General features: G+C 44.9%; 1 protein-coding gene and 1 long non-coding RNA gene across 2 annotated transcripts in view; one reads left to right on the top strand and one right to left on the bottom strand.

Moving 5' to 3' along the window:
- Positions 1 to 4,552: 4,552 nt before the first annotated feature.
- The window catches only part of CDH5 (cadherin 5), a 29,179-nt gene continuing 6,828 nt past the window's right edge, over positions 4,553 to 26,903 (bottom strand). The window contains exons 2-12 of the mRNA XM_058034412.1: positions 16,911 to 17,099; positions 14,367 to 14,655; positions 14,156 to 14,272; positions 13,330 to 13,494; positions 12,783 to 12,970; positions 10,824 to 11,077; positions 10,103 to 10,245; positions 9,453 to 9,577; positions 7,919 to 8,027; positions 6,976 to 7,221; positions 4,553 to 6,177 (exon numbers count right to left, since the gene is read on the bottom strand). Coding sequence (XP_057890395.1) covers positions 5,684 to 6,177; positions 6,976 to 7,221; positions 7,919 to 8,027; positions 9,453 to 9,577; positions 10,103 to 10,245; positions 10,824 to 11,077; positions 12,783 to 12,970; positions 13,330 to 13,494; positions 14,156 to 14,272; positions 14,367 to 14,655; positions 16,911 to 17,099 — 2,319 coding nt within the window. The 3' untranslated portion in view covers positions 4,553 to 5,683. The remainder of the gene's footprint in view (positions 6,178 to 6,975; positions 7,222 to 7,918; positions 8,028 to 9,452; positions 9,578 to 10,102; positions 10,246 to 10,823; positions 11,078 to 12,782; positions 12,971 to 13,329; positions 13,495 to 14,155; positions 14,273 to 14,366; positions 14,656 to 16,910; positions 17,100 to 26,903) is intronic.
- On the top strand, positions 20,377 to 24,258 carry LOC131089588 (uncharacterized). The gene is made up of 3 exons (XR_009115255.1): positions 20,377 to 20,449; positions 23,036 to 23,627; positions 23,812 to 24,258. It is a non-coding gene; the product is annotated as an uncharacterized LOC131089588 (long non-coding RNA).

The raw sequence follows: 26,903 nt of genomic DNA, 5'->3' as shown, positions 1-26,903 counted from the left end.
GATCCATCGGGAATCTAACGAGGATCCGTGGGGAATCCCTCAGGAATCCATGGTGGATCCATCGGGAATCTAATGGGGATCCGTGGGGAATCCCTCAGGAATCCATGGTGGATCCATCGGGAATCTAACGGGGATCCGTGGGGAATCCCTCAGGAATCCATGGTGGATCCATCGGGAATCTAACGGGGATCCGTGGGGAATCCCTCAGGAATCCATGGTGGATCCATCGGGAATCTAACGAGGATCCGTGGGGAATCCCTCAGGAATCCATGGTGGATCCATCGGGAATCTAACGAGGATCCGTGGGGAATCCCTCAGGAATCCATGGTGGATCCATCGGGCGGCCCCAGCGCGGCCGTGCCCAGCGCTGCCCTCGGGCTCCACCTGGCGGCCGCCGGCGGTCACTGCAGCCGCTCTGTGCGGATCGGGTCGGGATGAAACAGGAAAAGGAAAAAGGGAAATAAAGGGAATAAAGGGCAGTGTGCGCGGGCAGGGATAAAGAACAGAGAGCAGTGTCCCGGGAGCAGAGACACGGGATAAAGGGCCGTGTCCCGGGTCCGAGGGCAGTCTCCCGGTGCTGAGAGCAGGGACAAGGCTCAGGTTCCCCGAAGTGCCGGGGATTCCACACATCAGTGCTGCGGGACACACCAAGTGCATCTCAGGCCTTTGGGATTTTGGGATTCTTCAGGTTTGCTCTGAATTTCAGGGGGAAGAGGGAAGCCTGGACAGCTGTTTAGAAAAGCCATTTTTGAGTGCTGGAGCTGGGAATGGTTTCAGGCTCTTTATGCAGCGCAGAGCAGTTTGTGTTTCAGGCTCTCATCCGTGTGGGAATGCTCAGCTCTGGAGCAGCATTGCAGGCCAGGCTTTGGGCTCCTGGGGCCATGTGCAGCCCAGCCGTCCCTGACCTCTTGGCAAACCTCTCTGGGTTGTGTTTGCTGGTGTGTCTGCCCAGGAGCTCTGTCCTGCTTTGTTCTGGTGCCCGCACCCACAGCTTTCCTTTTTTAAAGAGGAATTAAAGAGTTGCAGAGATTTCTGACGGATTGTGGCGTTGATGAAGGGGTTAACCGGGTGAATTGAGAGAGCCTAGAGGGGAAGCAGGTGGGACAGCTCCTCACTGGGGTAAGTAGAAGGAACTGCTGGTTTTCCCTTTTCCGTTAGGTCAGGCAGGAACAAAGTCAGGAAGGTGAGAGAGGTCAGCAAAGATCTGTGCATGTTTATTGCTCATAAAAGCATTTTTCTGGTATTGTTATATTTTCCTTATTTTCTGATTCAGCCTGAAAGAATGTCTTTGCTGTTTTGTTTTCTGTTGTGGTTTTTCTCTATGGACAAGATTCAGCCTAAATCTTACACTGTGATCTGATCAGACTCTTATTCATTTCCTGGTAGGACTTCATGACTTGTGGTACACTAAGATTGTGAAATGGGAAGATTTCAATGAGGAAGATATCACCTTGGTGATGTATTTCATTCCAGATAGTTTGTGAAGAGTTTTATTTCTTATTCTCTCAAACTTGAAACATTTATTTAAAAAAAAAAAGAAGAAAAAAAGGGAGAATAGGTCAGAAAGCATGGTGATTATTTATATTAGTCCTAACTCCACCTGAAATATAATAAATGTAACTAGTTCTAGCCAAATAAGAGAGTACATCACCGTATATTGGCAGATATTTACTGCCACTGGAGCATTTTCCCTGCATGTGACATATGCTAGGGAGTAAAAAGAAGTAAAATAAATGTATAGAGGTAGGTCTGTACCTGAACCCTCAGCTCCACAAAGCAGTGAGGCTTTGCAGGCTGTCCCTGACAATTCCTGTGACAATTCCTGTGACAATTCCTGTGCAAGGCCCTCCTGGGGCTGTCCCAAGCCCTCGGGGCTGAAAGGAAGAATGCACTTGAAGAAAAGGAGCTCAGAAATGATGATTTGATTTTCCTCTGGTAACCAATCCTTCTGTTTTCACTGGGTTTGCTCTTGCAGCAGCACTGCACTGGACTGCAATAGGACAATAAATCACAGAATTGTTTTCTTCCTTTCTTTTCCTTTTCCTTTTCCTTTTCCTTTTCCTTTTCCTTTTCCTTTTCCTTTTCCTTTTCCTTTTCCTTTTCCTTTTCCTTTTCCTTTTCCTTTTCCTTTTCCTTTTCCTTTTCCTTTTCCTTTTCCTTTTCCTTTCCTTTCCTCTTTGCCTTGATAAGGGGACTTTGGCTCACCTGCCCTATCTGGGATGTGCCAGGTGTTCACATTCAAACACCTTTTCATTGCTGCTTTGATACATATCAGGGATTCTCATCACAAGACATTGCTTCATAAAAAGTTCCAGTGGGCTGGGAGTAAAAAAACCCTTTATTAAATGGCATGAACTTCTGGATCTGAATGTAATAAAATAATAATTTATGATATATTTTTAGGGATAAGAGATTAAAGTGCATATTAATTAAATGAATAATGAAAACCTTTGTGAGATTCTCTCCCACAAGTTGCAAGTAGCTGTTTAATCAAATTCTTTCTATGGAAAAATGCATTTCATTATAAGATAATTAGCACATCTATTGTGTTTTTAATATAACTTGTGCTAAAGTGTGTTTGATCTGGTGTTTGCTCATGGCAATTAGCAGTGAAGGAATTGAACTTTTTTGCTTTATTCTGGGCTCTGTAAATTATAAGTGCCATATCTGGGGAAAATGGATGTGATCTTTTGTAAAGCCCCAGATTAATCTTGGGAATATACTGGGGTAGTCATTGGCAGCAGCAAAGAGAGAAGGGGGGGAGCTGTGCTGCCTAAAGCTGCAGATTTAGGGCTGATTTCATTTTCTGGTGCTGATGTGTTTTGTTGTGTCTGTCCTGAGGAGGCTGGAGGGTTCTGTACCCCAGGGTGTTCTGTTCTGGTTCTGCACAGGTTCAGGTTCTGCACAGGTTCTGTACCCAGGGTGTTCTGTTCAGGCTCTGCACAGGTTCTGATCAGGTTCTGGTTCTGCACAGGTTCTGTTCAGGTTCTGCACAGGTTCAGGTTCTGCACAGGTTCAGGCTCTGCACAGGTTCAGGTTCTGCCCAGGTTCTGATCAGGTTCAGGTTCTGCACATCTTCTGTACAGGTTCTGCACAGGTTCTGCTCAGGTTCAGGTTCTGCACAGGTTCTGCACAGGTTCTGCCCAGGTTCTGATCAGGTTCAGGCTCTGCCCAGGTTCTGTACAGGTTCTGCACAGGTTCTGCTCAGGCTCTGCACAGGTTCTGCACAGGTTCAGGTTCTGCACAGGTTCTGGTTCTGCACAGGTTCAGGTTCTGTACAGGTTCTGCCCAGGTTCTGCACAGGTTCAGGTTCTGCACAGGTTCAGGTTCTGCACAGGCTCTGCACAGGTTCTGTACAGGTTCTGGTTCTGCACAGGTTCTGCTCAGGTTCTGCTGCGGTCTGGGGCTGCAGACAGGGAGAGGGCTGGGCTCCCTTGCAGGGTTTTCATGGCTGGCTCACTGTGGCACAAAGCCTGATGTTGTCTGCTGAGTGGGACTCGTTAATGCGCAGAAAATCCAAAGTTGAGATTGGCTTTATGTAGTAAAAAAACCAACATAATACAGTACAGGAGTATAAAAAGAAACCGTCCAGTGCAAACATCATATACATTGGAAATGGATACAGTGTTCCTTAAAATAACTTTTAAAAAATCAGGCTTAAAACCAGCAATTCTAGGTAATAGAATCTGGCTGATACCTACCAAAGTTCTTGACTTACTTCACTAAATAATTTCCTAACTAACTTTACCTGCTGATAGCCAATACCACAGGTACTGACAAAACCCTTAAACTCTAAGTGTTATTAGTTAGCATTCTTTATAATACACAAATATGTGGAACCCCTAGAGCACATACTGCTGGCTGGATTAAGCAAAACAGAATGAGCCCATTGAAAATAAAACCAAGGCTGTCACCCCAAAATATGCTTTTTTAAAAACAAAGGATAGGTTCTAAGGCGGATTTGCCCAATGGACAGAATTCTCCTCAGCTTTCCTTTAGTTCATATTTGAAAATTTGAGTGATAACATTGTTGATGTTATATTAATGTCCCAGAAGTATTGCATTGGACATTTTACAGCAGTGAGGAGCAGTGTGAGACCATGATTGTGCATTGTTATTTCCTGCCCAGAAAACATTTTGGGGGAAGGGAGTGTGAATAGTATGAATTGGAAATGATGTGAACAAGTAAAAAGCAAATTTGCAAGGTTCCACTATACTTGTTTAAGAAAAAAAAAAAAAAAAAAAAAAAGATTTAGTATTATTTGGTTAGCTACCAGATTTAAATAATCAAATCAACTAAACTAATACATACAGCTCCAGCACAGACCCTGCCCAGTGGAGGATCTGTGTAGCAGGGCTCTGTTCCTGTTGGAGGCAACAGGGCTCTGCTCTGCTGGAAGCCAGAGACAGGCCATGGTCCCAAGGGACCCGCTGTTCCCAAAAGGTGTTTGGGATGTTTCCCTTCCAGTGTGGGAAGTTTCATTCTGGTCATTCTGAGGCTCTGCACAGGTGGGAATGTGAGCACAGTCCCTTTCCAGAGACTGCAGCTCCAAACCTGCCTTAAGCTTGTGGTGCTTTTAAGCAGCCCAGTGTGGGGGTGTGTAGCATTCTGCTATGGCTATGGGAGTCTACAGTATTTTCCTAGGTGGAAAAAACTCCTTTTACAGTACCTGCTTAGAAAAAAAGCACAACAGTTTCACAGTAATGAGGCCCTTCTTTTTTTGTCCCTGAAAAAATGCTATTGCTTTAATAATGCTGAATAAACCCCCTATTCAACCTCTTAAGAAATCTGGAGAGACCTGTATTTCCATCTAGAGAGATTTACAGTCTCGGAGTCTTGACATTCCCCTGATCTCCACATTTCCTGCCCTGCAGGACATGTTCCATTGAGTAACACTGAGATCCTATTTACAGAGAGAAAAAACAATTTTGCTGCTAGCTAGAGCAAATTCTAGCATGCCAGACATGAAATTGTCATCAGGCTGTTAAAAATGACAGATGAAACCAGATTGTGTGTCTAAAAATCCTGTCTAATTTTATCTTGAGTAACTCATAGATGTAGTGGAAGGCTATAAAGCAAAAATAATTAATAGAAGGGAAATAAGGAAAAAAATAATGCTTCTTTTTGAAAGTGATGGAATAGTTTCTAATACTAAGTGATAGACCATATGTTCCTCCTCTCTTCTGCTGGGTGAGCATAAGTGTGGAATATCAATAAAGATGTTGCAAGAGGGGCAGGCAAAGCAGCCAGCTGGAGATCCAGGGGGGCTGAAACATCCATTCCCAATGGCACTGAGCCTCTCTCCCAATGGAGGGTGACCTTGATGCATGTGGATGGAAACAGCACAGGAGGAGAGGATTGAGGGAGAAACTGGGGACAAAACCTGGAGAAGTGGGGAAAAGAGGGTGAGGAAGGGAAGAACACACTTCCAGGTGTGTTCTGGAAGGCTTGAGCAGATCAGTGAGCAGGAATTTTGGGGCAAAAAATGATTGTTAGTGAGGACAGTAGTGCTGGGGGAAGTTAATACAGGTGATCTCTGTGTGTGTTTTTAACCCTGCTGCAGATTTTTTCCATGCCTGTTTGAACTCCTTGAGGGAAGAGCTGTGAGTTCCTCTTTGGCCACTGGCAGTCTCTTGGTGTCAGTCTGTAGCGGGAGGGAGAAAACTCGTGGCTAGTTTGAGCTTAATACACAAAATCTTCGCTTGGTTCTGATCCATAGAGCTCAGCTAACATCTTGAACCTGGGTCCCCAGTCATTGAGAAAGTCATAGTCAATGTCTGAGTCTGAGGAGCCCGAGCCCAGGGAGCTGAGCGACTCCGCGATGGACTCGGCGCCTTCGTAGCCGTAGATGTGCAGGGTGTCGTAGGGCAGCAGATCCCTGTCGTTGTCAGCCTCATCCTTCTTCACCTCAATCATCATCTCCATGCCCCCAGCTGCAGGGGGGATGCTCCCAGGAGGTTTCTGGACCTGAGCATAGGGAGAGGGAGCGGGCTCTGCCTTGAGGCCGTTCTTGCGCACGGAGTTGAGCACGGACACGTCGTAGCTGGTGGTGTCCATCTCGCCGCCGCCCTCCTCGTCGTAGGTCACCAGCTGCTCGTGGATCTCTGCCACGCTCCTCCCCAGCCCGCTCAGGTCCTTCTTGTGCCTCCTTCTCAGCAGGATCAGCAACACAATCACTGCAAAGGAAACTTGGATGAGCGCGAGTGAATAGACAAGTAAGGCACTAAGACAAATTGCATTTATGATATGTAATGTAGTCTGAAGTCTTGGGGGGTTTTTTTGAGTGTTTTTTTAACATATATTTATTTTTAAAAATTCTGTTTAAGGATTTGTTCAAAGAGTTCAGTCCGGACAGAGATTGTCAGACTTGTACTTGTGATTCCAGCTCTGACTCTTGAGCTGGAATCACAAGTACAAGTGCATGGTGTCACAAGGTCATTGAATCAACTTAATGAATTAATAATTGAACTCTTAATGCCAAGCATCAGATGCTGCTTATGTGGAACTTGTAAAACAGCCCAGTTCTCAGGCAAGGAAAAGGTGCTCAGCCTTCTCTGATAAATTTCAAATGCAGCAAGCAGGTACTGGTCTGCTGATTTGTTACAAATGCATTTATGTTTGCTGGGCTGCTTCAAGGGTTTCCAGACTAGTTCCTGCCATAGGAACCAGGAATACCTGTTGTTATTGCTCCAGCCCAAATTTCCTGTTTTATAGCTGTGTATGAGGCTGGTACCAGTAAATCAAGTATATTATAGATGTGTGCAATAGCCTGTCTAGAGGAGTGAGCAGCTTTGCAGCTGAAGCTGTTCTAACAGCCCAGAGAGGAAGAGCACATGAGATGAATCAAACAGGTACAGCATTTCTGTCTTTGTGACCATTTCATAGCCACAAAGCTTTTGTAGATCTCAGCTAAAAAAAGAACAAGACATCCTCACACTGTGCTGCAGAGAACATTCCAAAAGTCAGGTACTCACCAATGATTGTGAAGATGCAGATAAAAATTGCCACCAGCGCTTGTATGCTGACGCCAACCTGCTTTGCCCTCTCCTCACAGAAGGTGAAGTTGCCTTTCTCATTGCACTTGCAGACACTGATGAGCAGGGTGTTTGTGCTGGTGAGGTCAGGGTCACCATTGTCTGAGATGAGCACGGGCAGGTAGTGGAACTTGGCAAGTTCCCGGTTGAACTGCCCGTATTTGACAGTGATGTTAGCGGTGTTGTCTGGAAGAAGCAAGGACATCCCATTAGGTGATAATCTCCACCAGAATAAGGACATCCCACCAGGTGATAATCTCCACCAGATTGTCCTCACAGGTTCCCAGTCAGCCTCTTCCCCTTAGACAGTGCCAGCCCTTTGGGAACCCAGTGAAACTTTGGTGTCGCAGATATCTCTTCATGAAAAATCTTTTCTTTAGGATTTTTCCTCCTGAGAAGCTGAGAGGCCTCAGGAACAAAATGTAAACAATGATTATCTGCTGCTGTGGAATGCAACAGGTGCATCTGTGATTGGTCTCATGTGGTTGTTTCTAATTAATGGCCAATCACAGTCAGCTGGCTCGGACTCTCTGAGACAGAAGCTTTATTATCATTCTTGCTGATTCTATTCTTAGCTTAGCTAGCCTTCTAATGAAACCTTTTCTTCTATTCTTTTAGTATAGTTTTAATTTAATATATATCATAAAATAATAAATCAAGCCTTCTGAAACATGGAGTCAACATTCCTGTCTCTTCCCTCATCCAAGAACCCCTGTGAACACCGTCACCCTTTGGTTTCACCAAACATAGTTTTTTTCAGTACAAATAAAGAGTTACTTAGCTCAGCTGAACCAGCCACAGGTCAGCGCTGCAGCTTTTGTTCCCTGAGCCCTGGGGTCCTGCTCTGGAACAAGCTGAGGAGGGCATTGCAGGGATACTCTACCGTAGTTCTCAATCAGGGAGAAGTTGCTGTCTTCTGTGGCCAGCGAGTATCTGAAGAAGCCTCTGGGAGATGTTTCATCCTTGTCAACAGCTGAAATCCTGACAATCACCTGCAAGGATGGAAGAGGTCACAGTTTTCAGTGTACATTGCCTCCAGGGATAAAGCATGTGGGGTGTTTGAGCTGGGCTCTGTGTCCTGTGTAACCCTTCAGTTTCGGAGCAGGACAGAGACACCTCAGGACACCCCTCTTCAAGTTTTTTCAGTTTCAGATTTTTCTTTGTGGGTCTTCAAAAAGAGCAGTTTTGCCTCTTCAAATTTTGTGCAATGAAAGCATGAAAAAAGCCTAATTTTTAAAGACATATGGCTTGTTGAAGTGTCTAAGATGGTGTCTTCTGAAGTCCTCAGCCTACTCTGAGATGTGACTGTCATTCCTGGAATGCCTTTGAGACTGCCATGCCTGAAGAACATGCTTGGATTTTGAAATCTTCAACCTGATGAACATTAGATGTATAAAATATAAAAAATGTGCCTGGTTATATCCCAAAAGTATTTTATAAATTAAACTAAAGGCGAAATTACTACCTTGTGTGTTCTATCAGATAGTTCAGGCAGTGGCAGTGTCCTGGTTCTGGCCAGCAAAGAGTTATTTTTTTTCCAGTAGCTGGGAGGGGGCAGAGTGGTTATTCTTGAGCACCTCATGTCATTTCTGGGAGAGCAAAGGGACTCTCTTTCTGGAGAAGGGGTTCCTTCTGTCTGAGCAGGTGTGGTGGAGGGAGGGGTGGGATAATGCTGGTGCTGAGCCGGAGGGAGCATGTTTGGTGGTATGCCTGCTCTGCTCTCTGTTTTTTTCTATATATATTTCTGTTATTTATATTTTTGCTATTACTGTTCATTTTCTTATCTCACTGCTGTTTCCAGTAAACTGTTCTGATCTCAGCCCATGATCTTTCCCTTTGTTCCTCCAGTTCTCCTCTCCATCCTAAATACACTAAACTGGGGAGTACCTCCCATAAATCTTGACTCAAAGTGTCTTAATCAAACAAACATTACAGTATGGGCTGAACACATGTGTCTGAGGCCAAACACATAAACCCAAAATACCAACATTGTGCCAAGTAGTAACAATTTGGATGTGCAGATCTGTGCACTCTGTGACTGCAGGATAATGTTCCATACAGCAATGTTTCTGTTACTAGTTTGAAATGGTTTCCTCCTCAGTATCACATTCAGGCATCTGTGTGAAGGAACTGAGCTGCTGATTCCTGCTGTGCAAAGCCTGACTGTCCTTCATGGCTCAGCTGTCAATACACAGATGTGAGAGCCTGGGGGGAGAGGAGCAGCGCAGCCCATGTGTGCAAGCAGATAAAAGTCAATATTCCAGCAGTGCAATATCCTTAAGAGCTATTCCTGATGTTTTGGAAATCAGTGAAATAATCGGGTGTTTTCGCATGGGAACTGAGACTCACTTGTATTAAAAGACACATTTTATTTGAGCAGTAATTCAGATTTCAGGGCAATGCTCTCCCTGTCTCACCTTCCCAGGTGCAGCATTTTCACACACTCGGGGCTCCTCAGGAGACACCAGCTCTGGAGCATTGTCATTGACATCATCCACGATGACATGGACGTGGGCGTGCGACTCTCTGTCGGACAGGCGGCCTGGAACGACAGCAGGGCACAGCCTGGAGCCCCCAGCCCACACCTCCTGCCCCTTCTGTGCCTCACACATCAGGAACATTTTCCAGCTCCATCACAACTGAAACTTTCCCTCTGAGATTTAGATATTTTCCTAAAACCTCTCGTAGAGGTTAAATCATCAAGGATTTTTTGGGAGTGAAATGACAGTAGATTATGGCTTTCCTGATTCTTCCCACTGCATGCTGATGGACTGAGCATTGCTCTCTGGCACAGAACATGTCTATATTGTGAAATATCAAACCAAGCTGGGACTGGCCTGCCCCACTCCCTGGAGCTGAGCAAAGCCAGGGGTCAAACCTTAAAATGATCTCTGACCTATTTGTAGGGACTTGTTTGATTGGGAAGATGATGATGCAAGCCTTGGAGCACTCCTTTCATTCCTAGCTCAGCAGGAACAGCCTGTCAGGTTGTGCCTTTCCTTCTTGACAGCCCTCCTAGAAAGGTGTACCCGGATTTCTTTCAAACTGGGAAACGGGTGGCACTTACCATCTTCAAGGATCTCCACAGCTGCCACAGTGATGTTGTATGAGGAGCTGAATTCTCTGTCCAGAGGCTTGGGAAGTTGAATAACTCCGCTGTTGGATACCCTGACGAAGTCTCCATTAGGATTTGCTCTACGCTGAATATATCTGGATTTTGTTTAAAACAAGATATGTCAATGCATGGATGGTAATACTGTGTTTCATTTCATTTCTTCTCAGAGGAAGGTCATAGGCTTCTTGTGTGACAAATTGCATTAATATCTTGACCAGGAGGGCTGAGAATATTGCCCTAAAACTATGCAAGCTGTGACAGTGAAATACATCTGTGGGAAGAGTTTCCATATTATGGTACTTTGCTCTTTCAGAAGTCTATTTTCTTCTCTAAACACATGATTGAGAGAGCTCTTACAATAAAAAAAAAAACCAATAAATTATAATAATGTAAAAATATCCAAGTTTATATTTTTTTCCCTAAACGTGCAAATGTTTTATCAGTAAGTCCATGTGGTAATGACATGGGTAGATGAAATTTATGTTCAGCTTTTGGTGAGCATATATATCCATGGCTGCAGTGCTGGAAAAATTAAATTGGATTACCTTTTGTTTTGTTTGGCAGGCAGATTCTAAAAATATAGGGCCAAAGTCTGGGTTCTTTGTGAAATTCTTGGTGCTATGGATGGATTCTGCACTTTCAAACAGAATTGCCAAAGCTGGCGTTGTCTCACCTGATTTTCCGTTTAGCTGCGTCGGGGTCCTCGGCGTGGACCGAGCCGAGAGTTTTCACCTCTGCGTGGTTCTCCCTCACCTTGAACTCGTAGGGGAGCCTCCTGAACACGGGGGGCTCGTCCACGTCCGTAACCTCGATGACGACGCTGGCGATGCTGCGGGGATTGCCGGGCTTGAAGTGCCGCAGGTTCACCGTGGGGTCCGTGGCCTCGATGCTGAACCTGTACTCTGACACTGCCTCGAAGTCCAGGGGCTAGAAACAAAGAGACAGGTACAGGTATTCTTTTATTGGTGATGTCTAAGCAGACTTTCCATTGGCTTTCTGTGATTTAATATCTGTGCTTTCATTCATGTTTGGCAATGTTACCAAATTTCATCTTGGCTGGACCCATGGGAGAACATTTCCCAGCTGAACTTCTCTGTCATAGCGTGGCTCAAGGTACCTCTGCTGTGGGACAGATTCATCCAGTAGTTTAAGTTCAGCAAAATAATTTTCTTTTGGGTTGAATAATTGTGTTTTTATAATGCTGTAACTACCAAAACTCGGTGAGCTCCTGTCCCCTAAAGGCTGGGGAAGAGATTCTCCTCTTGGCTATGCTTTGTGTTCTGAAGGCACTCAAGGCAGATTGCACATCTGCACTGGCTGACAGCTGGGGCATCCAGTGAAAAATTACATCCTCTTCCCTGTTTTTCCAGTTGTCTGAGACTAAAAAGGAATCACACAATGGGAGGAAGGCCAGGAGCTCGGGCAGTAAGAAATGATCCTTTCAGTTTCCTTTGTTCTAGCACCTGAGATTCTAAACGCACTGAGATTCACAGCAGTTATGGTGACTCTTGTTTTCCTTTTTGGGCAGTCATTGCAAGGGGAAGTGATGGGACTTATCCAGCAGCTGACATTTTATCTCACATGGCTGTGTATTTAAAATTATGACGTATGCACGGCCAAAATCACACTGAAAACGGGGTGAGCTTTGCCCACTGTGTGCTGGAGGAAGAGCTGGTTCCAAATCGCTCAGGGAGGGTGTGTGGGGTCTGTGAGTGCTCCTCCCATGGGCAGGCACTGCATTCCCCAGCTCCTGGGAAGGAGAGCTGCTCATACCCAGTGTGACCACAGCCAGGATTTTACTGCCCGTCTTGAAACCCTTGGTACAGCTTTTCCTGAATGTTTTCTCTTCTTAATGACATTTCTAGTCTTAGCAGTTACAGAGAGGCATTTGGAAGGGAAAAACACATTCCTGTCAATCTGAGGACTACAGGAGCTGATTTATGGTCCTTTCTACTCTTTTTTTTCTTTTAACAGCGAGTCAATGAAATCAATGAAGCCTTGGTTTGGCAATGCTCTGCAGCAGTCCCTTGGTACAAATCATGTGGGTTTGAGAATTTAAAAAAAACAAAGAACAGACCCTAATAAAGGCTTTGGAGAGTCTTAAAGACATAAGAAATTAGTGGAGAAGCTCTTAAGGAAAAAAAAGCTTTTCCTCACCCTGAGGAAAGCAAGGGAGCTGTGGCTCGGATTGGAGCAAATGCCAAACTGCAAAGAGACTTTAGAAAGGAGTTCAGGTGGATTTGTTCACATTTTCTGCTTTGGTTTCAGGTGGGCTTCACAAGGGAAGGATTCTTTGGCTTGGCCACTTGGTTCAACTCTTAAATCACTGTCTCTTTGAAGCATCCAACCACTTGAAATTTGAGAGGAACCCAAAGCACCTAACCTGAATATCTGACACAGCCCCCACTGCCCTCTGAGGTAATTCTGCAGTTTTTCAGGTCTGGAGGTTGAAAAGGACCAGAAATCACCAGCTCTTCTTCTCCCAGAGCTCGGAGAGCTGGTGCTCAGGATCAATATATTTCATGCTGACTTTCATGTGCTTCCTTTTTTTCCTGCTGCTAGTCCTAAACCAAAAAATCGCTTGTTACACATGGAAAAGCACAATAAACATCTCTGTTATGGGGAAAAGTACCTTCTTTGGCCTAATGATTCCTTCATTTGTGTATGGATTTGCTACAATGTCAAAGGTGTCCCTGAACTCTCCTTGGATAAAGCTGTATCTTGTATTTCTGTGCTGTGGTTCGTCAATATCTTCTACTTTGACTCTGCCAACTTCTCCTCCGACCGAAACGTTTTCAGGAACTTTAAAGTGAAATGATGCTGTTAAAAAAAAAAAAAAAGAAAAATACATAAGGAGTGTGTACATGGAAGTTAGGACTCAGCTGAAACTGTTCTTACTTGACAGATGCACATAAAAGTATTTCATTGAGAATTTAGCATTGTGTATCTCTAGGACATGTGAAAGCACAAATGATACCCCAAATTGTGAGGATCTTTAGCAAAGGGGTGAAATTAATACTGATTTTTATTTTCAGTTCTAGGTGAAAAACTGGCTCTGGCTGAAACACAGAAGAGCTTCTGAACACATGAAGTTCTTTTGGGCATTTTTAAGGAAAGCTGAGCAGGCCCGTGAGCTGGGCTGGCTGTGCTGCAGGGGGCTCAGGGCTGGGGGCACTCACAGAGTTTGAACTCGGGGGAGTTGTCGTTGATGTCGGACAGGGCGATGATCACCGTGGCCGTGCTGGAATCCCCAGAGAAACCCGGAGCATCTTTGGCTTGGACAACAATCTCGTACGTGGCCTTGGTCTCTCTGTCTAAATTAGGCTCTTTTGTATAAATCACACCTGTGAAAAAACAATATTGGATGCAATTAGATTTTGCAGCACGTCCAACATCTCTTCAATTTTGGTGGCAAATTTTTATCTTTTTTTTATCTCCACACATTCAGCTTTAAATACCGATCTTACAGTGGTACTTTTCAAGAAATGTTAGAAATTTATCTTCCTGATGTAATATTTAGGAGAGCTCGTGCGGAATATTCCTTTTGTTCTACCAAACTAGTGTGGTTACAAGAGATACTGACATTGGTTTTAAAACTGGGCAAAATTTAAGGTAGGAAGTTTAGGAAAGCAAATGATTATTGATTACCAAATGCTGCTTCAGAATTTGTGTATTCCCTTTTCATGTTTGGTCACTGGAACAGTATCTATGCTAAACTGAAAACATGAACTCAGCTCCTGGTTAATCTTTCCAAAGATGGGAAAAAAAATGATCTTTTATCTCCTCATTGTGTTCATGGCAGCTGATATCCTGGCTTTATGAGTTCATTTCTAGATACAGACAGTGGCATTGTGGAGTGTGAATGAAAAACCTTTTTAATCATGTTTAACATGATATTTTTGAATGATCATTCCTCTTTTAAAGAATGAAAATGCTTTAAAATTGTGTTTTCTACAAAGGGTAGGGTATGGACAAAGCGTAAGGATGTTTGTGTGTCTGACTTACCAGAGTCATCAATGGTGAAATATTCCCCTCCTGTGGTGACCTCGTAGGTCACGGTGGCATGACCTGACACTGTGGGGTCATCAGCATCCACAGCTGTCACCTTGGTGACTGAGGTCCCTAGAGAAGGGTTTTCAAGGTGCATATTAATTAATATAAGCGGTGCTTTTCAAGGCCAGCCGTGAGGGAGGCGGGCGCTGGAGGGAGGACTCACCCACAGGTGACATTTCTGGGACAGAGCCGTTGAACACCTTGTGCACGAACACGGGGGCGTTGTCGTTGATGTCGTACACCTTGATGATGAACCTGGAGGGGCGCTCCAGGGACCTGTTGTTGGTCCTGTCAATGATGAGGGCCGTCAGCTCGTACTCGGCCTTCTTCTCCCTGTCCAGCCTCTCGAAGGCGTACACGTCCCCGCTGGTCTCCTCCACCTTGAAGATGGTGTTGGCGAACTCGCCCTCGATGATGTACTTGGCATTCTTGTTCCTCACGCTGGACGTGATCTGGGGGCAAAGCGGTGTTCAGGGGGATGAAGGTGGGGCCTGGCAGCTGGGTCTGTCCTGGGGGATTCACACAGCCAGGGACTCCTCACCCCGCTGGGAACCCTCAGGGCTTGTGCTGTCACTGAGCAGCACCACAGCAGAGCTGCGCTCGTGGGATGACACTTGCACCCACACTGAAACTTCCTTGCTTATACAGAACAAAGCTTTTTTTTAAATCATACCTCATATTTCCTAAAGGTTTAAATTGTTCATGCAGCCAACACTTACAAATAATTAACTGCGTTATGTCTGAAATGCCATGAGCCACCTTCAGTCTGACTTACTTTTGTTTGCAGCTTTCTGGACCTGCCAGGGGTTTTTGCTCAGTTTCACAGGATTACAGGATGAAATCTGTCTTCACAGCTCCTGACATTATTCAGCATTAGCCTCTGTTCCTTAGCATTTAGCAGGATTCCTGCCACAGCTGACAGCTTTCTCATGCTCAGTCACATCCAATCCCTTAATAGGCAGTTTTTAGGCTCATGGTATGACAGGAAGGTTACATTTCTACCCCATAGAAATTTAAGGTTATATGCAGTGAAAAGGGGATGTGAGAAGAGGAATGAGCATTAATCAGTTTCAAAATATAATTTAATCCAATTCTAAATGCTGTTGCACACTAGTTGATCTGCAGATAACATAATGATACTTCCCTTTTTATACCCTCGCACATACAGGGACACTGCTAGAAGATTTAACCCCCAATTTTCCATGCACTATATCAGTATTCTTATTTCAGCCAGCAAATTATCAAGGATTGCTGGGTTTTACCAAGTATTTCCATCCTTTTCTTACTGATGTTATTATAAATGTCGCCTGTTGGGTGTTCAGGATTTGATTTATCCTCTAGTTGTCATTTACTGTTGAGCATTGTTTAAATTTCAGTTTTCTCTCTTGAAAAGTGCCATTAATATTTCCACCCCTCATTCCTTAATCATGCTTCAGGCAGCTGGGACTGCTGGAGAGCAGCTCACAACTCTGGAGATGCCCCATGAGAGAGAATCCCACCATTGTCTCAGAGATGGGATGGTCTGTGCCTTCTTTATTGATTTCTGTGTACCTATTCAGTGTCAAAAGCAGAAACCTCTCAGAATGCCTTTTCTGGTGCTGAGGACAAAAGGGAAGCACTGAGTGGTGCAAGATAAAATCCAAATGTGTCAGCACTCTCCAGATGTGTCAGCACACTCCAGATGTGTCAGCACACTCCAGATGTGTCAGCACACTCCTGCAGCTGTCCCTCAGCCCTGCCTCACTGGGTTCTTTCTTTGAAGGGTTAACCAAGGGCTCAGTGCTGCAGGAGCCTTCAGGAGATTGTGGAACTGCTGGAACACCCAGAGCTGGACAAAGATAATTACTCCTATTTAGGACAGCTCCAGCAATAGAAGCTGCTCCTCAGTGTGGGGCTGAGTTGAAATGAGGCAGAGATGCCCCGTGGGAGCTGAGAGGGCCCTGTGGCTCTGTGCTCTCCCTGTGGTGCTGTTTTGGCAGCCCAGAGCAGCCAGCAGGGCCTGTGGGCTCTGCTGGGCCAGCCCAGAGAGATTTGGGTGCTGTGCAGGGCAGGGGATGCTCAGCTGCATTCACCTGCAGTGCACTGTGCATCCCTTTGAGAGGCTGCACTGGGGGAACTTCCCTGGCCACGGGCAGTGCATGATTGGCCTTTATGAGCCCTGCCCTGAGGAACATGAGTTTGCAACCAGGTCAATGCTCGTTAGTATTTTTAAAAATTCTTTGCTTTCGCTTTGTGCAAGAATATCTTTGATTGTGTAACAGTATTTCGAAACATAGCACTCGTGTTTTGAGTACAAGCTGAAAGATGTAAACTGTTGTTTTTTTATTTGCTGATTTTTATTTTTACTTGCTGATCTCTGAGGTTTCTGAAAGAATCTTGTGCTGCCAGAAAAATCCTGACAGGCATCAGTCACCAGACTTCCTTCCCAACCATGCACCTGCAGGTAATGGGGCTGTTCCTGCATTTGGAATCTCCAGACCTGCTATTCCCTTAAATTTACCTGTATTCTTCAAAGGAATTAAAATTCCTGTGGCACTGCTCTTCACTTACTCTTTGCCCACATTCTGAAGATTTTAACATGTCAATATGCAGGTATTAAGTCCCATTTCTATTTCCTTTTCATTTCTCCTGCCTAGACTGCAAACACTTACTCTTTTCAAGATCCTCATTTGCTGTTTTTAGTCACTGCTGACAGGTTGCTGCTTACCTTGCCAACGTGGTGTGGCAAAGGTGTATCAAGCTCTTCTTGGATGTGCAATTGGTTCCATATCCAGTCTCTCTTCTGGCGTTTGTGGCTGACATCATTTGAGCAAAGGTTTTGGGTTGATTTCTGACCTCTTCCATCAGCAAATGCTGGGGCCAAGAACAACGAGAAAAGTAGAATAAGGTGGCTCATCTTCTTCTGATGCCAGTAATATGAGAGCCTAGAAAGTAATACAGAAAAGCAACAATATAAATAACAACAGAATCAGATTCAGCAGAGGGAGCACACGTGGAAGTGCAAATGGACATTTGTTTCTGTTCATTTTCCTCAGCATCAAAATTTGAAGGCTTCTTCCTTCTATGAAATAGCTTTAGCTGGATGAAAACTGTAAAAAAGCAGCACAAAGTATTTCAATTCAATAAAAAGTGAGCTTTGCATGCTGGTGTAAGGGCCAGCATCCCCCTGAGAGGCTGTCATTGCTCTGAGGAACACATTCACACGTTCAGAGCTGAGCTCCCCACTGTGCCCAGGGCCAGGGCAGCCTGGCACCACAGCTGAGCTCCACTGGAAATGAAATGTTCAGGTCTGACAAACCCAAATCCAGTGTTTTGACATGCCCCAACACAAAATATGCTGTAGTCAATATGTTCCTATGGAAAAGATTGATTTAGAATAAAATGTTTGGGGTTTTTTTGGTGGAAAATGTTATTAGTGTGAAATTTTCAATCAATTCCAAGTACAATACAGCAAATTATCTTTCTTTAAGGGCTCATCTATTGATTCAACTCCTTATCTTCTGAAGCTTTGGAGACTCACATAAAGTTCCTTTATCCCCTATTCCCAGACTTTAACATCTGCAAAATGATAATTTGTGAAATGATTTTCAGGTGAAATCATATTTTTGCATCCTGTGTTAATATTAGCAAACTTTAGGCCTGACTTTCAAATCAGAGAAGTTATTCTAATGTTATCAAAGCTGATTCATTTTCTTCCTAAATTTCCCATTCCCGATATAAAGGACTGTCAGGGAACTTTAACACTCAAGTAATCAGACTTTAAATTGCACATAAATGACTTTCCATTAGCTTTTAGGAGCTGTCAGCATGCACATCAAAAATAAACCCACTAATTGTGATGAGAAGTTGACATCACACAGGCTGCTGGATGCGAGATTAAATTAATATTTTCATCAGGAAGGTGCTGAGACGTTTCCAAAATTACTCTTTGGTAACCAGGCAATCAGTGTTATCCCAATGTCAGTAAAAAGGATTTTATTTACCATGAAATGTTTCTCTGCTGTACCGTTCTCCCTCTCACACTGTTGTACATAACCTGAGGAATGTTCCTCCTTTGTGGCTGGGTAGGAAGTGAAGAAGGTGCCTTTGAATTTGCTTTGTGGTAGATAAGCTGTGTTTGATCCAGTTTTCTGGATTCAAACAAAGCCTTTTGATTAAGCTAGGTTTTTCTATTCTATGCCCTTAGCTTGACTTTGAATACTTTTAGAAACAATGAGTATATTTTAGTTGTTTTTCTATACTTTATTTGTGTAGGTGGACAACTGGAAACTGGAAGGCAGTGATATGATTCTGCTGTGATTGCATAAGTCTGACTTTTATCAATAAAACTACAAAACACAATAACTAAAGAAAGCCATTGGCCAATGCCAACCAGCACAGGCTGTGGTTTTGCCAAAGAGCAGAGTGAAGTGTTTAAGGAGCCTTTTTCTCTGGTTCTTGTGCTGAGTGGAGCTCTCCTGTGGGCCTGAGCTGCTGCCTGGAAGCTTGAAAACAGAAAGTGCTGACTGAATATATTTACATGAATGTGCATTTCAGCTGAAATTTCGCTGCCCCTTCCACTCAGCATGTCCATCTTTGTGTTTGTAGATTTTAAGGAGACTTCAATTCCTTTAACTCCTGATTAGTGGATTCCTTGCTCATATTTGTCCAGCCTCCCTGGAAAGTGGATTGTTCCTTTGGCAGCAGTTTGGAGATCTTGGCTGCCCTCTGGCACTGCAGCCCAAACACAGACTGAGGTGGGAGAGCCTCTTGCAAAAACTCATCTCTGCTCCACCTTTGGCAACTTTCAAGCTGCTCATTTGGGGAAAATGACAGTGCACTCTGGAGCTCTTTGCTTGCTCTTCTCCAGGGACAAGAGCAAACTCCACGGGAGTGACTTGCCCCATAGGACAGGCTGACCCTGAGGACACTTTCCCCAGGGCAGGCTGATCCTGAGGACACATTCCCCATGTGAGAGTCGGTCTGAATTGTCCCTCATCTGCCTCACGATCATCCTTGGGAGACCACTGAAGAGAAGAACCCCCCCGTCTAGAATATCTGGCTCTGAAGGGGAAAAGTCACATGCCAAGGGCCCTGAGACCTGAAAGCTCAGTGTTAAGCTATTGTTTTCACAAGTGTGTTTGCTGTATGCTAAGAAGAGGGCACTATGCCCCGTTTTCAACAATAGCAGCCTTGGAAGCTGTCCCACATCTCGGCCTGGCTGGACTTCTCCTGAGTTTCAGGTGGTCTCCCACAGAAGACCCTCGCCTGTTTTACAGCCATTGTGACAGACAGACTGAGATGTAAGAAGCCTCTCCATCAAGGACTGAGACATGAAAAGGCCCCTCTCCATCAAGGCCTGAGACATGGAAAAGGCCCTTCTGCCCCTTCCTAGGACTGGGACTGAAACCCCCAGCCCGGGGAAGTGTGTGGGGGCGGCAAGCTGACCAAAGTGAGATGTTTGCCTGCAGATTGTGACCACTGGAGCAAGAAAACAATGGCTCTCATTTACTGCTGAGAACATACACTACCTGTTACATCTGTTCCCTACTGTATCTGTTTCCCCCCTCACAGTTTTCAGTAATAAAAACCTCTGAGTTAGCTAGAGCCTTTGAGATCTCCCCAGCGCAACAGGCGGACCCTCGGCTGGACTGGACCAAAGGACTTCGTCTCTGCGTTGGTAGCTATATCCCCTCCCTTTCTCTCTCTTCTCTCTCTCTTTCTCTATCTTTTTCTCTCCCTTAATCCCTCTATCGCATTTTTGCTGTGGCTATTTCAATAAAACTGCATTTGATTTGATTATCACAGCAAACCCCCTTGTACCGTGTTGGTTTTTGCACTCTGAGATCACTCCTACAAACCATCAGGTCATCTGTCCACTAGGACGGATCCTGACACCCCAGGGCAGGCTGACCCTGAGGACACGTTCCCCAGGACACCATGCCCATTTTCCTCATGGCAGCCCTTGCTGCTGTCCCTGGGTCCCTCAGCATGCTCAGGAGTGCCCTTCCCTGGCAGCACACCCAGAGCAGGCCCTGTGGGCAGTGCTGCCATGGGCTCTCTCCTGTGGGAAGGGCACTTGCCTCCCTGGGTGCCAGCTCCTGACAAGCTGTGCTAAATGCTCTTTTCTGGCCATGACAGTTTTCCTTCCCAGCAGTTCTCAGCTAGAGAGCAGAGGCAGCAGCAGAAGGGGACGTTGCCAGGCCTGGGCATTCCCACAAAGCCAGCAGCAAGAACACTTCTGAGGGAGAACAGGGTTGTTAACAGGTAGGATCAGCTTTCCTTTTTTTTTTTCCCTGTGGGGATCAGCTTTTCCTTTCTTCTGTGTCTGCTGGGCAGCCAGCACTGAGGGATGGGATCAGGTGCATCCCTTGAACAAGGACCCCCATTTCCAGCCTGGTGGGGATGCAGGTGGATCTCTGGGATGCTGACAGAGTCCCTGCCCTGCTCTGCCCCACACAGCCCCCTTTTCCCTCTGTCCTGGCTCATCAGCCCAACAGCTCCAGCCTCTTTTAATCTAATCAGGCACCATAAATGCTGCTGAAAGTTAGCAGGGAGTGGTTTATTCAAGCAGCTGAGTTTCTTGCTGTGCTCTTAAATTTTCTTCCAGCAAATGATGGGCTCTCCCACCCATATTATTCATTTTATGTGTTGAATTATTTTAGCAAATAACTCTTGGTCTGCAGGGTACCATAGACAGATAACTGAGAAACTTTGGTATTCAAAGTGATTTGTGTGACACATGACTCATATAGTGCAGTTTCTTCTCCCAGACTGGGAGTAATTATTAAAAAATGTTGGGTGGAGATACAGACAATACTGTACTAATTAAAAGTTTGCATTTTACAGGTTGTTTTGGCAAGTAATCAACTGTAAAGTTGAACAGCTGATATAAATACAGTCTCCACATAATGAAACCATATTGGATGAAATATTCTTATGAATATTTGTGTGTGTGGTTTGTTTTTTTCTGCTACCTGCCTCTCACCTGGTTTACTTCCAACTCTAAAAGTGTGTATTAATTCTTATGCAAGGTTAGTAGTGTAGCTGGCAAATAAATTTGTTCTCTGCTTGGATGTTAAACAAAAGTTAAACCAGGCTTCTGTACAGAGATTTTAGGACATGAGGGACAGTTGCCTCTGAAATGATTTATTTTCCTCGTCAATCATACTAAAACCTTATGCTTATCTTTGAGAATTTTTCAGCATCCAAAAATCCCCAAATGGATAATGTAGAGTGGTGATAATGAACATTCTGGGAGAGAAATTTGCTAAAAATGGCATGAGATATATGAATACACAAGAAAACTAACACATTTTAAAAGGGTCATGTCTGTGTTGTTGAGATAATTTGCATTACTGATTGCGAGAAAGGCTGGAAACGAAAGTTTATTTTCTCTTACTGGAATCTGAATGATTTAGATTCTTACTGGAATCTGAATGATTCCAGTAAAAATATAAATGATTCATCTAAATGAAAATGAAAAACCCCATACAAAAAAAAAAAAAATTAGTCTTTCTTGGAGCAAACGGCGCTGAAAAATTATTTTTCAGATGGAAAGAATGTACTTTGATACAGTATCTAAACACCTCCAGAACTGCTGTGCTCAATGAAACCACGGCAGATACAGAGAGCAGAACCTGGCCTGGTCTCAGGGAGCAGAATGATTCTGAACAGCCTGGCCATACAGAATCCATTTTAACTTCAATTTCCCATCTATAGGATGGGTAAGACTAAAAGTAAATGTGTGACTGCAGCAAGACCTAAGGAACAGAAAGCTAGCACACCAAACACAGGAGGGATAAATTATCTTTTTCCTTTGCAGTGCTGTAGTTTTGTGAGCAGGCAGAACATTATTAAAAGAAAACAGCCTTAGCAATACTTACTGCAGCCTTTCAGGGGCCACAGAGGGCTGTGCAAACCCGGGCTGATAAAGCTCCTGTGTCTCTGCAGGCAGATAAAAACCATGGTCTGTCCCAGAGCACTGAGATGTGTCTGTGGGGTCCTGCCAGGGACCAGAGTGACAATGCCCTCAGGTTCTGCTGTCCCCTTCCCTCAGCTCAGAACGGCTGCCCACGGCTGTGCCCAGCTCCAGGGCAGCACCAGGACATGTCCCCAGCTCTGTCCTCTGCTGTGTCCCCACTGTGTCCCCACTGTGTCCCAGCTGTGTCCCCCACTGTGTCCCACCTGTGTCCCAGCTGTGTCCCCACTGTGTCCCAGCTGTGTCCCCACTGTGTCCCCATTGTGTCCCCATTGTGTCCCCGCTGTGTCCCCACTGTGTCCTCACTATGTCCCCACTGTGTCCCCGCTGTGTCCCCACTGTGTCCCAGCTGTGTCCCAGCTGTGTCCCAGCTCTGTCCCCACTGTGTCCTCACTATGTCCCCACTGTGTCCCAGCTGTGTCCCACCTGTGTCCCCATTGTCCCCACTGTCCCCACTGTGTCCCCACTGTGTCCCACTGTGTCCCTTCTGTGTCCCAGCTGTGTCCCCGCCGTGTCCCAGCTGTGTCCCCTCTCTGTTGTTACCTCTGCTCCCGTTCCCCTCCGTGCTGGCTCTGCCGGGGCTCCCATGGGACAGGGGCTGAGGGCACCCGGTGACAGCAGGAACTGGGGAGGTCCTCAAACCCCAGTGACCTGAGAACAGCTGCCTAAGGAAATTGTGCAGTTTTGACAGTTTTGACTCAGAGGAGTCTTTTTGTTGTTGTTGTTGTTTTTTTCTTTTTTTAAAATTCGTTTCCATTTTCAGCTGTTCCGTGTGTTGGGGCAGAACTCGGTGTCTCTGTGTCTGTCACATGTCCCAGCAAGGCACAGCAGTGCTCTTTCCTGAGAACACTCTGCTGCTTGTTCCTTTCCAGGTTCCTGAGCTGATTTCAGCAGCCTCGTGCCTGGATACCTGGGGCTGAGTTCTGATTGTCCTTGTGTCCATTCTGTGCATGTGAGAAGCGATTTCCACTGATGACTGAACAGTCTGGACTGCAAATGTCTGCCTGAAAACTGATTGGAAAAATTACATTTTCTGCTTGGGATGTACCTCTGAATGAACAGACACTTGAGCAATATCTTAAGCAAACTTGCTTCTTTAAAAATATCAGTGTAGTGAGAGCACTCGTGCTGCATTTGGTGCTGCTCAGTTCTTGGTGTTGATACTGCAGCAAGGTATAAGCACAGGTGAGGACATAATTCAGCACTTCTCCTTTGGGCTCCTCATATTTTCTTTCCAGGGAAAAGGAGAACTAATTCTAATCTGAAATGGCTTTGTGTTTTGAGCTTAAGTTTCTGGTAGGCTTGGGAGAAGTTTGTTAATAATTGTTTTTCCCTGTCTGTTCACCTCACCAGAAAGTTTCTCCTGCATGATGCAAAATACAACTTCACCTTATGGGTGGATGGAGTCCTCAGCTAAGACAGATTTGTGTTTTGGAAATGAAGAAATTTGACTATTAAAGAACTGTAAATACTTGCTTTGTATACCTTGAATGTTTATTGCCTTGGAGCCAAATTGTGCTCCAAGTCTTTGTTATCTCAGATACAGAACGGGGAAGAAAATGAGGGAGGCCAGACCTGGTTTGGTGGGGGTTTTTTTTCAATTTTTCCTTATTTTTATCTTCTTTTGCTTTTCTTTTTCTTTCCAAAGGAGCAAAGCCACTCTCCAAGTCAGTGAGTGACAGCCTGTGCCCTAAAGAGAGGTGAGCAGCAAAAATGGAGCAAAAATGGACCCAGGAGCCCTCCCAGAGATCCTGACAGCCCTGCCTGCATTTCAGTGAGTGCCCTGCTGGTTCAAATGCTGCAGTGAATCCTGAGAGGAGGCAGAGTGAGAGCTGAGGATCAGAAATGGATGGTCCAGGAAGATTTTGGTTGTGAACAGAAAGAGTGAGGAAGGAAGATCCCTTTTGTTCCTTGCTGACAAATCTGACTGAGTTGGGAGGTACTGTCAGAGAGTGAAGCACTAAGGCCCAAAACCTCAAAGGTGCAAGGATTTTTAACCTCTGCTGATTTCTCTCATTGTCTAGCTAACTTTCTCTTAATGTGCATTTTCTTAAAATTAAAACTTCCATTAAAAACCTTCAAAAGCATATTTGCAGTTTGGGGGGTGCTGTCTGTGCTCCTGTATGATTTGTATCTGATAAAGAATGGACACAATTATTTATTGAATGTGTTTTTCTGGTGTAGGTCCAGATTCAATTTCCTGTTCACAAACACACATTTGCTTGGCTTAGATCTTGATTTCCTTTACATAACACCTGCACAGCTCAGAATCAGCTCTGAAATTGGCTTCTGTTAGAATTCAAGAAAACCTCAAAGAATCTCTGTTCCTGGGGAGGTCTGGGGGAGACGGGCTGATGGATTGGGCCTGCTTGTCCTGCATTGTTTTGGTACCTGTAGCCTTTTCTGGATAGTGTTAATTTAAATATGTCTGGGGATCTGAAACTCTTCTGTTTGTGGAAATGAATCCCTTACATGATCTAATAGAAGAAGACCTGGAGAGTCTGTACAAAACTGTGCAACTTCCACATAGGTCAAGAAAGTCTAGGACTTATTTTTAGGTGTCATGTCAAAAATCTTACCCAGGAAAATGAGTCACCCCAGAGGGGCTGCTCCTCCAGGTCACGTGCACAAGCTTGGATTCCTATTCTTATTTTTAATCAAATAATTTCCCTGTCAATCTGTAGTAATCTGGCTTTTATCTGAGTTCCTTTTTTGTAAATCTGGTAATTGAGAAGCAAATTAAACATATGTTAATGTTTCAGTTACTGGAATGTTCATGGACCTTAAGGAAGGACTATTTTTGGATAGATAAATTAATAATTCTTGAATGGCTTCTGTTGTTGAACAGTGCACTCTTGAACTGAGGGTTGTTTGCTGTGGATGTGATGGAGATAAATTAATGTTTTGGAGTCATTAAAAGGAGCAGTGACAGTACAGACTTCCTTCTCATCAGATTGGTGATGCAGCTAATTGTTGTTTTAGGGGATGACTGTTTTTCTGTGCCCATGCTGGTATGTCCAGCAAGAAATCCCATCTTGGTCAATCTGCTGGCCTTGTGCCCAGAAGGGAAGCAGAGGTTCAGGTCTGTCAGAGGCACACTCAGCCTGAGGGGAGCTTTAACAGCCTTTCCTCATTCCCCACTCTCAGCAGGCAGGGCTGTGTCCTGCAGGGCACAATCCCTGCTCTGCTCATTATCCATGACCATGTTGGGTGTCACCACAGAAGCTGCAGAGACACCTGAGAGTTGATGAGAGCCAGTTTGAAATGGGACACATACAAAGCATGAAGCACTGAAATGTTCTGGGGCTGCTTGAGCTTTCTGACTCTTTCTCCTGTAGTCACACAATGCTTTACTTGCCCTGAAGTATTCCCAAAATGGATTAGAGCCTTTAAATAAGGAGTATTGTCCAGTCTGCCCATGCATAAAGCCTTTTACTTCATGTACAAATATGTCAGTCCAAAATACACCAAGGGGTAAAATGTGCTTAAGCACAGTGCCCAGTATAAACACAGCTGCTGAAATATTTGTGATTAAATTATTAAAGCAATTTTTAGATTTTGTTTCATAGCAAGTAAAAATATCATCACAACCAGAAAATTTTGGCTTTCCCTCAGTTGTTGACAGCATTAATCCCATGGAGTTTCAGGTCCCAACCCACTCTGCTGTAGCTTTTTACAGCCTCTGGTGCCTGGGAGCAGGGTGTTCTGGTGTTAGGACTGGGCTCAAACCCACAGGCAGAGTTTGGGGCTTGGCACAGAATATTCTCACCTCACCATTACTGTCACACACATTCTGTGCTCCCTGCTTTAGAGCATTCCATTTATCACAATCAGAAATCCCACAGTACCTATGACTGCTGCGATTTATTTACTTGGCAGATGTTGCAGGGGTGAAACAAACAATCAAATGACAGAAAATCTGCTCTTGGCCACATGTCTTGTGGTGACAGTTGTCAAGTGCTTTTGAAGCAGAGCCATGGTGGGGGTTATCTCTGGGTTGAGTGCAGCCCTCCTGCTCTGAAGGGAGCTGATAAGATGGGTGGGATCACCCTGCATGCATAGTTTGGAACTGCAGACATTTCCCCCTCTGAATTCCTCGTCCAAGATAAAGAGGAAGATACCTCCCATCTGGATTAATTATTGATAAAGGCAGATGTTGAAAATAGTGATGAAGTGCCAGTGTTGCAGACAGGCAAAGCACTGATTCCCTTCTTTGCATCCAAGAGCAGATTCCAGGGATGCTCAGGAGTGCTCCCCCGGGCAGGGACTCTCAGTGACATTTTTGCCTGGCTGTAGATCCAGCTTTTTCCCCTGCCTCCTCTGAGCCAATTTCCTCTCTCTCATTCCAAACTGAGGTGGCTCAGTGGGACAGAGGTGCAGGACCCCCCCTGATCTCCAGCACCCCACTCTGATGCTGTTAGATTTTGGAGGAGCAGGAGCACAAGAGAATCCTCCAAAAATTATTTGCTCATTCCAGCGCAGAAAGGGAATATTTTGGGCATCTTGGAGGTGTTTGTGATCACTGAAAAGATTTCTGCAGCCTCTCTGAGCAGCTTTGCTCCCTACATTAATGGTGTGCACCTTTCAGACTGGCTCTGCTTTGGTGCTTCCCCTGCTTGGCTCAGCTCTACAGAGCTTGGCTGGAGCTGCCACGGGGTGTTCCAGAGTTTGGCCAAGCTCAAAGAACACAAGGCACAAATAAGAATAATGTATTGAAGAGCTTTCTCCATTTCCCCTCTG

This window comes from Melospiza georgiana, chromosome 14 (assembly GCF_028018845.1).
Source record: "Melospiza georgiana isolate bMelGeo1 chromosome 14, bMelGeo1.pri, whole genome shotgun sequence".
In the NCBI taxonomy this organism is placed as follows: domain Eukaryota; kingdom Metazoa; phylum Chordata; class Aves; order Passeriformes; family Passerellidae; genus Melospiza; species Melospiza georgiana.
The sequence above is the reverse complement of the archived record's forward strand: the minus strand, read 5'-3'. Positions and strand labels throughout refer to the sequence as shown.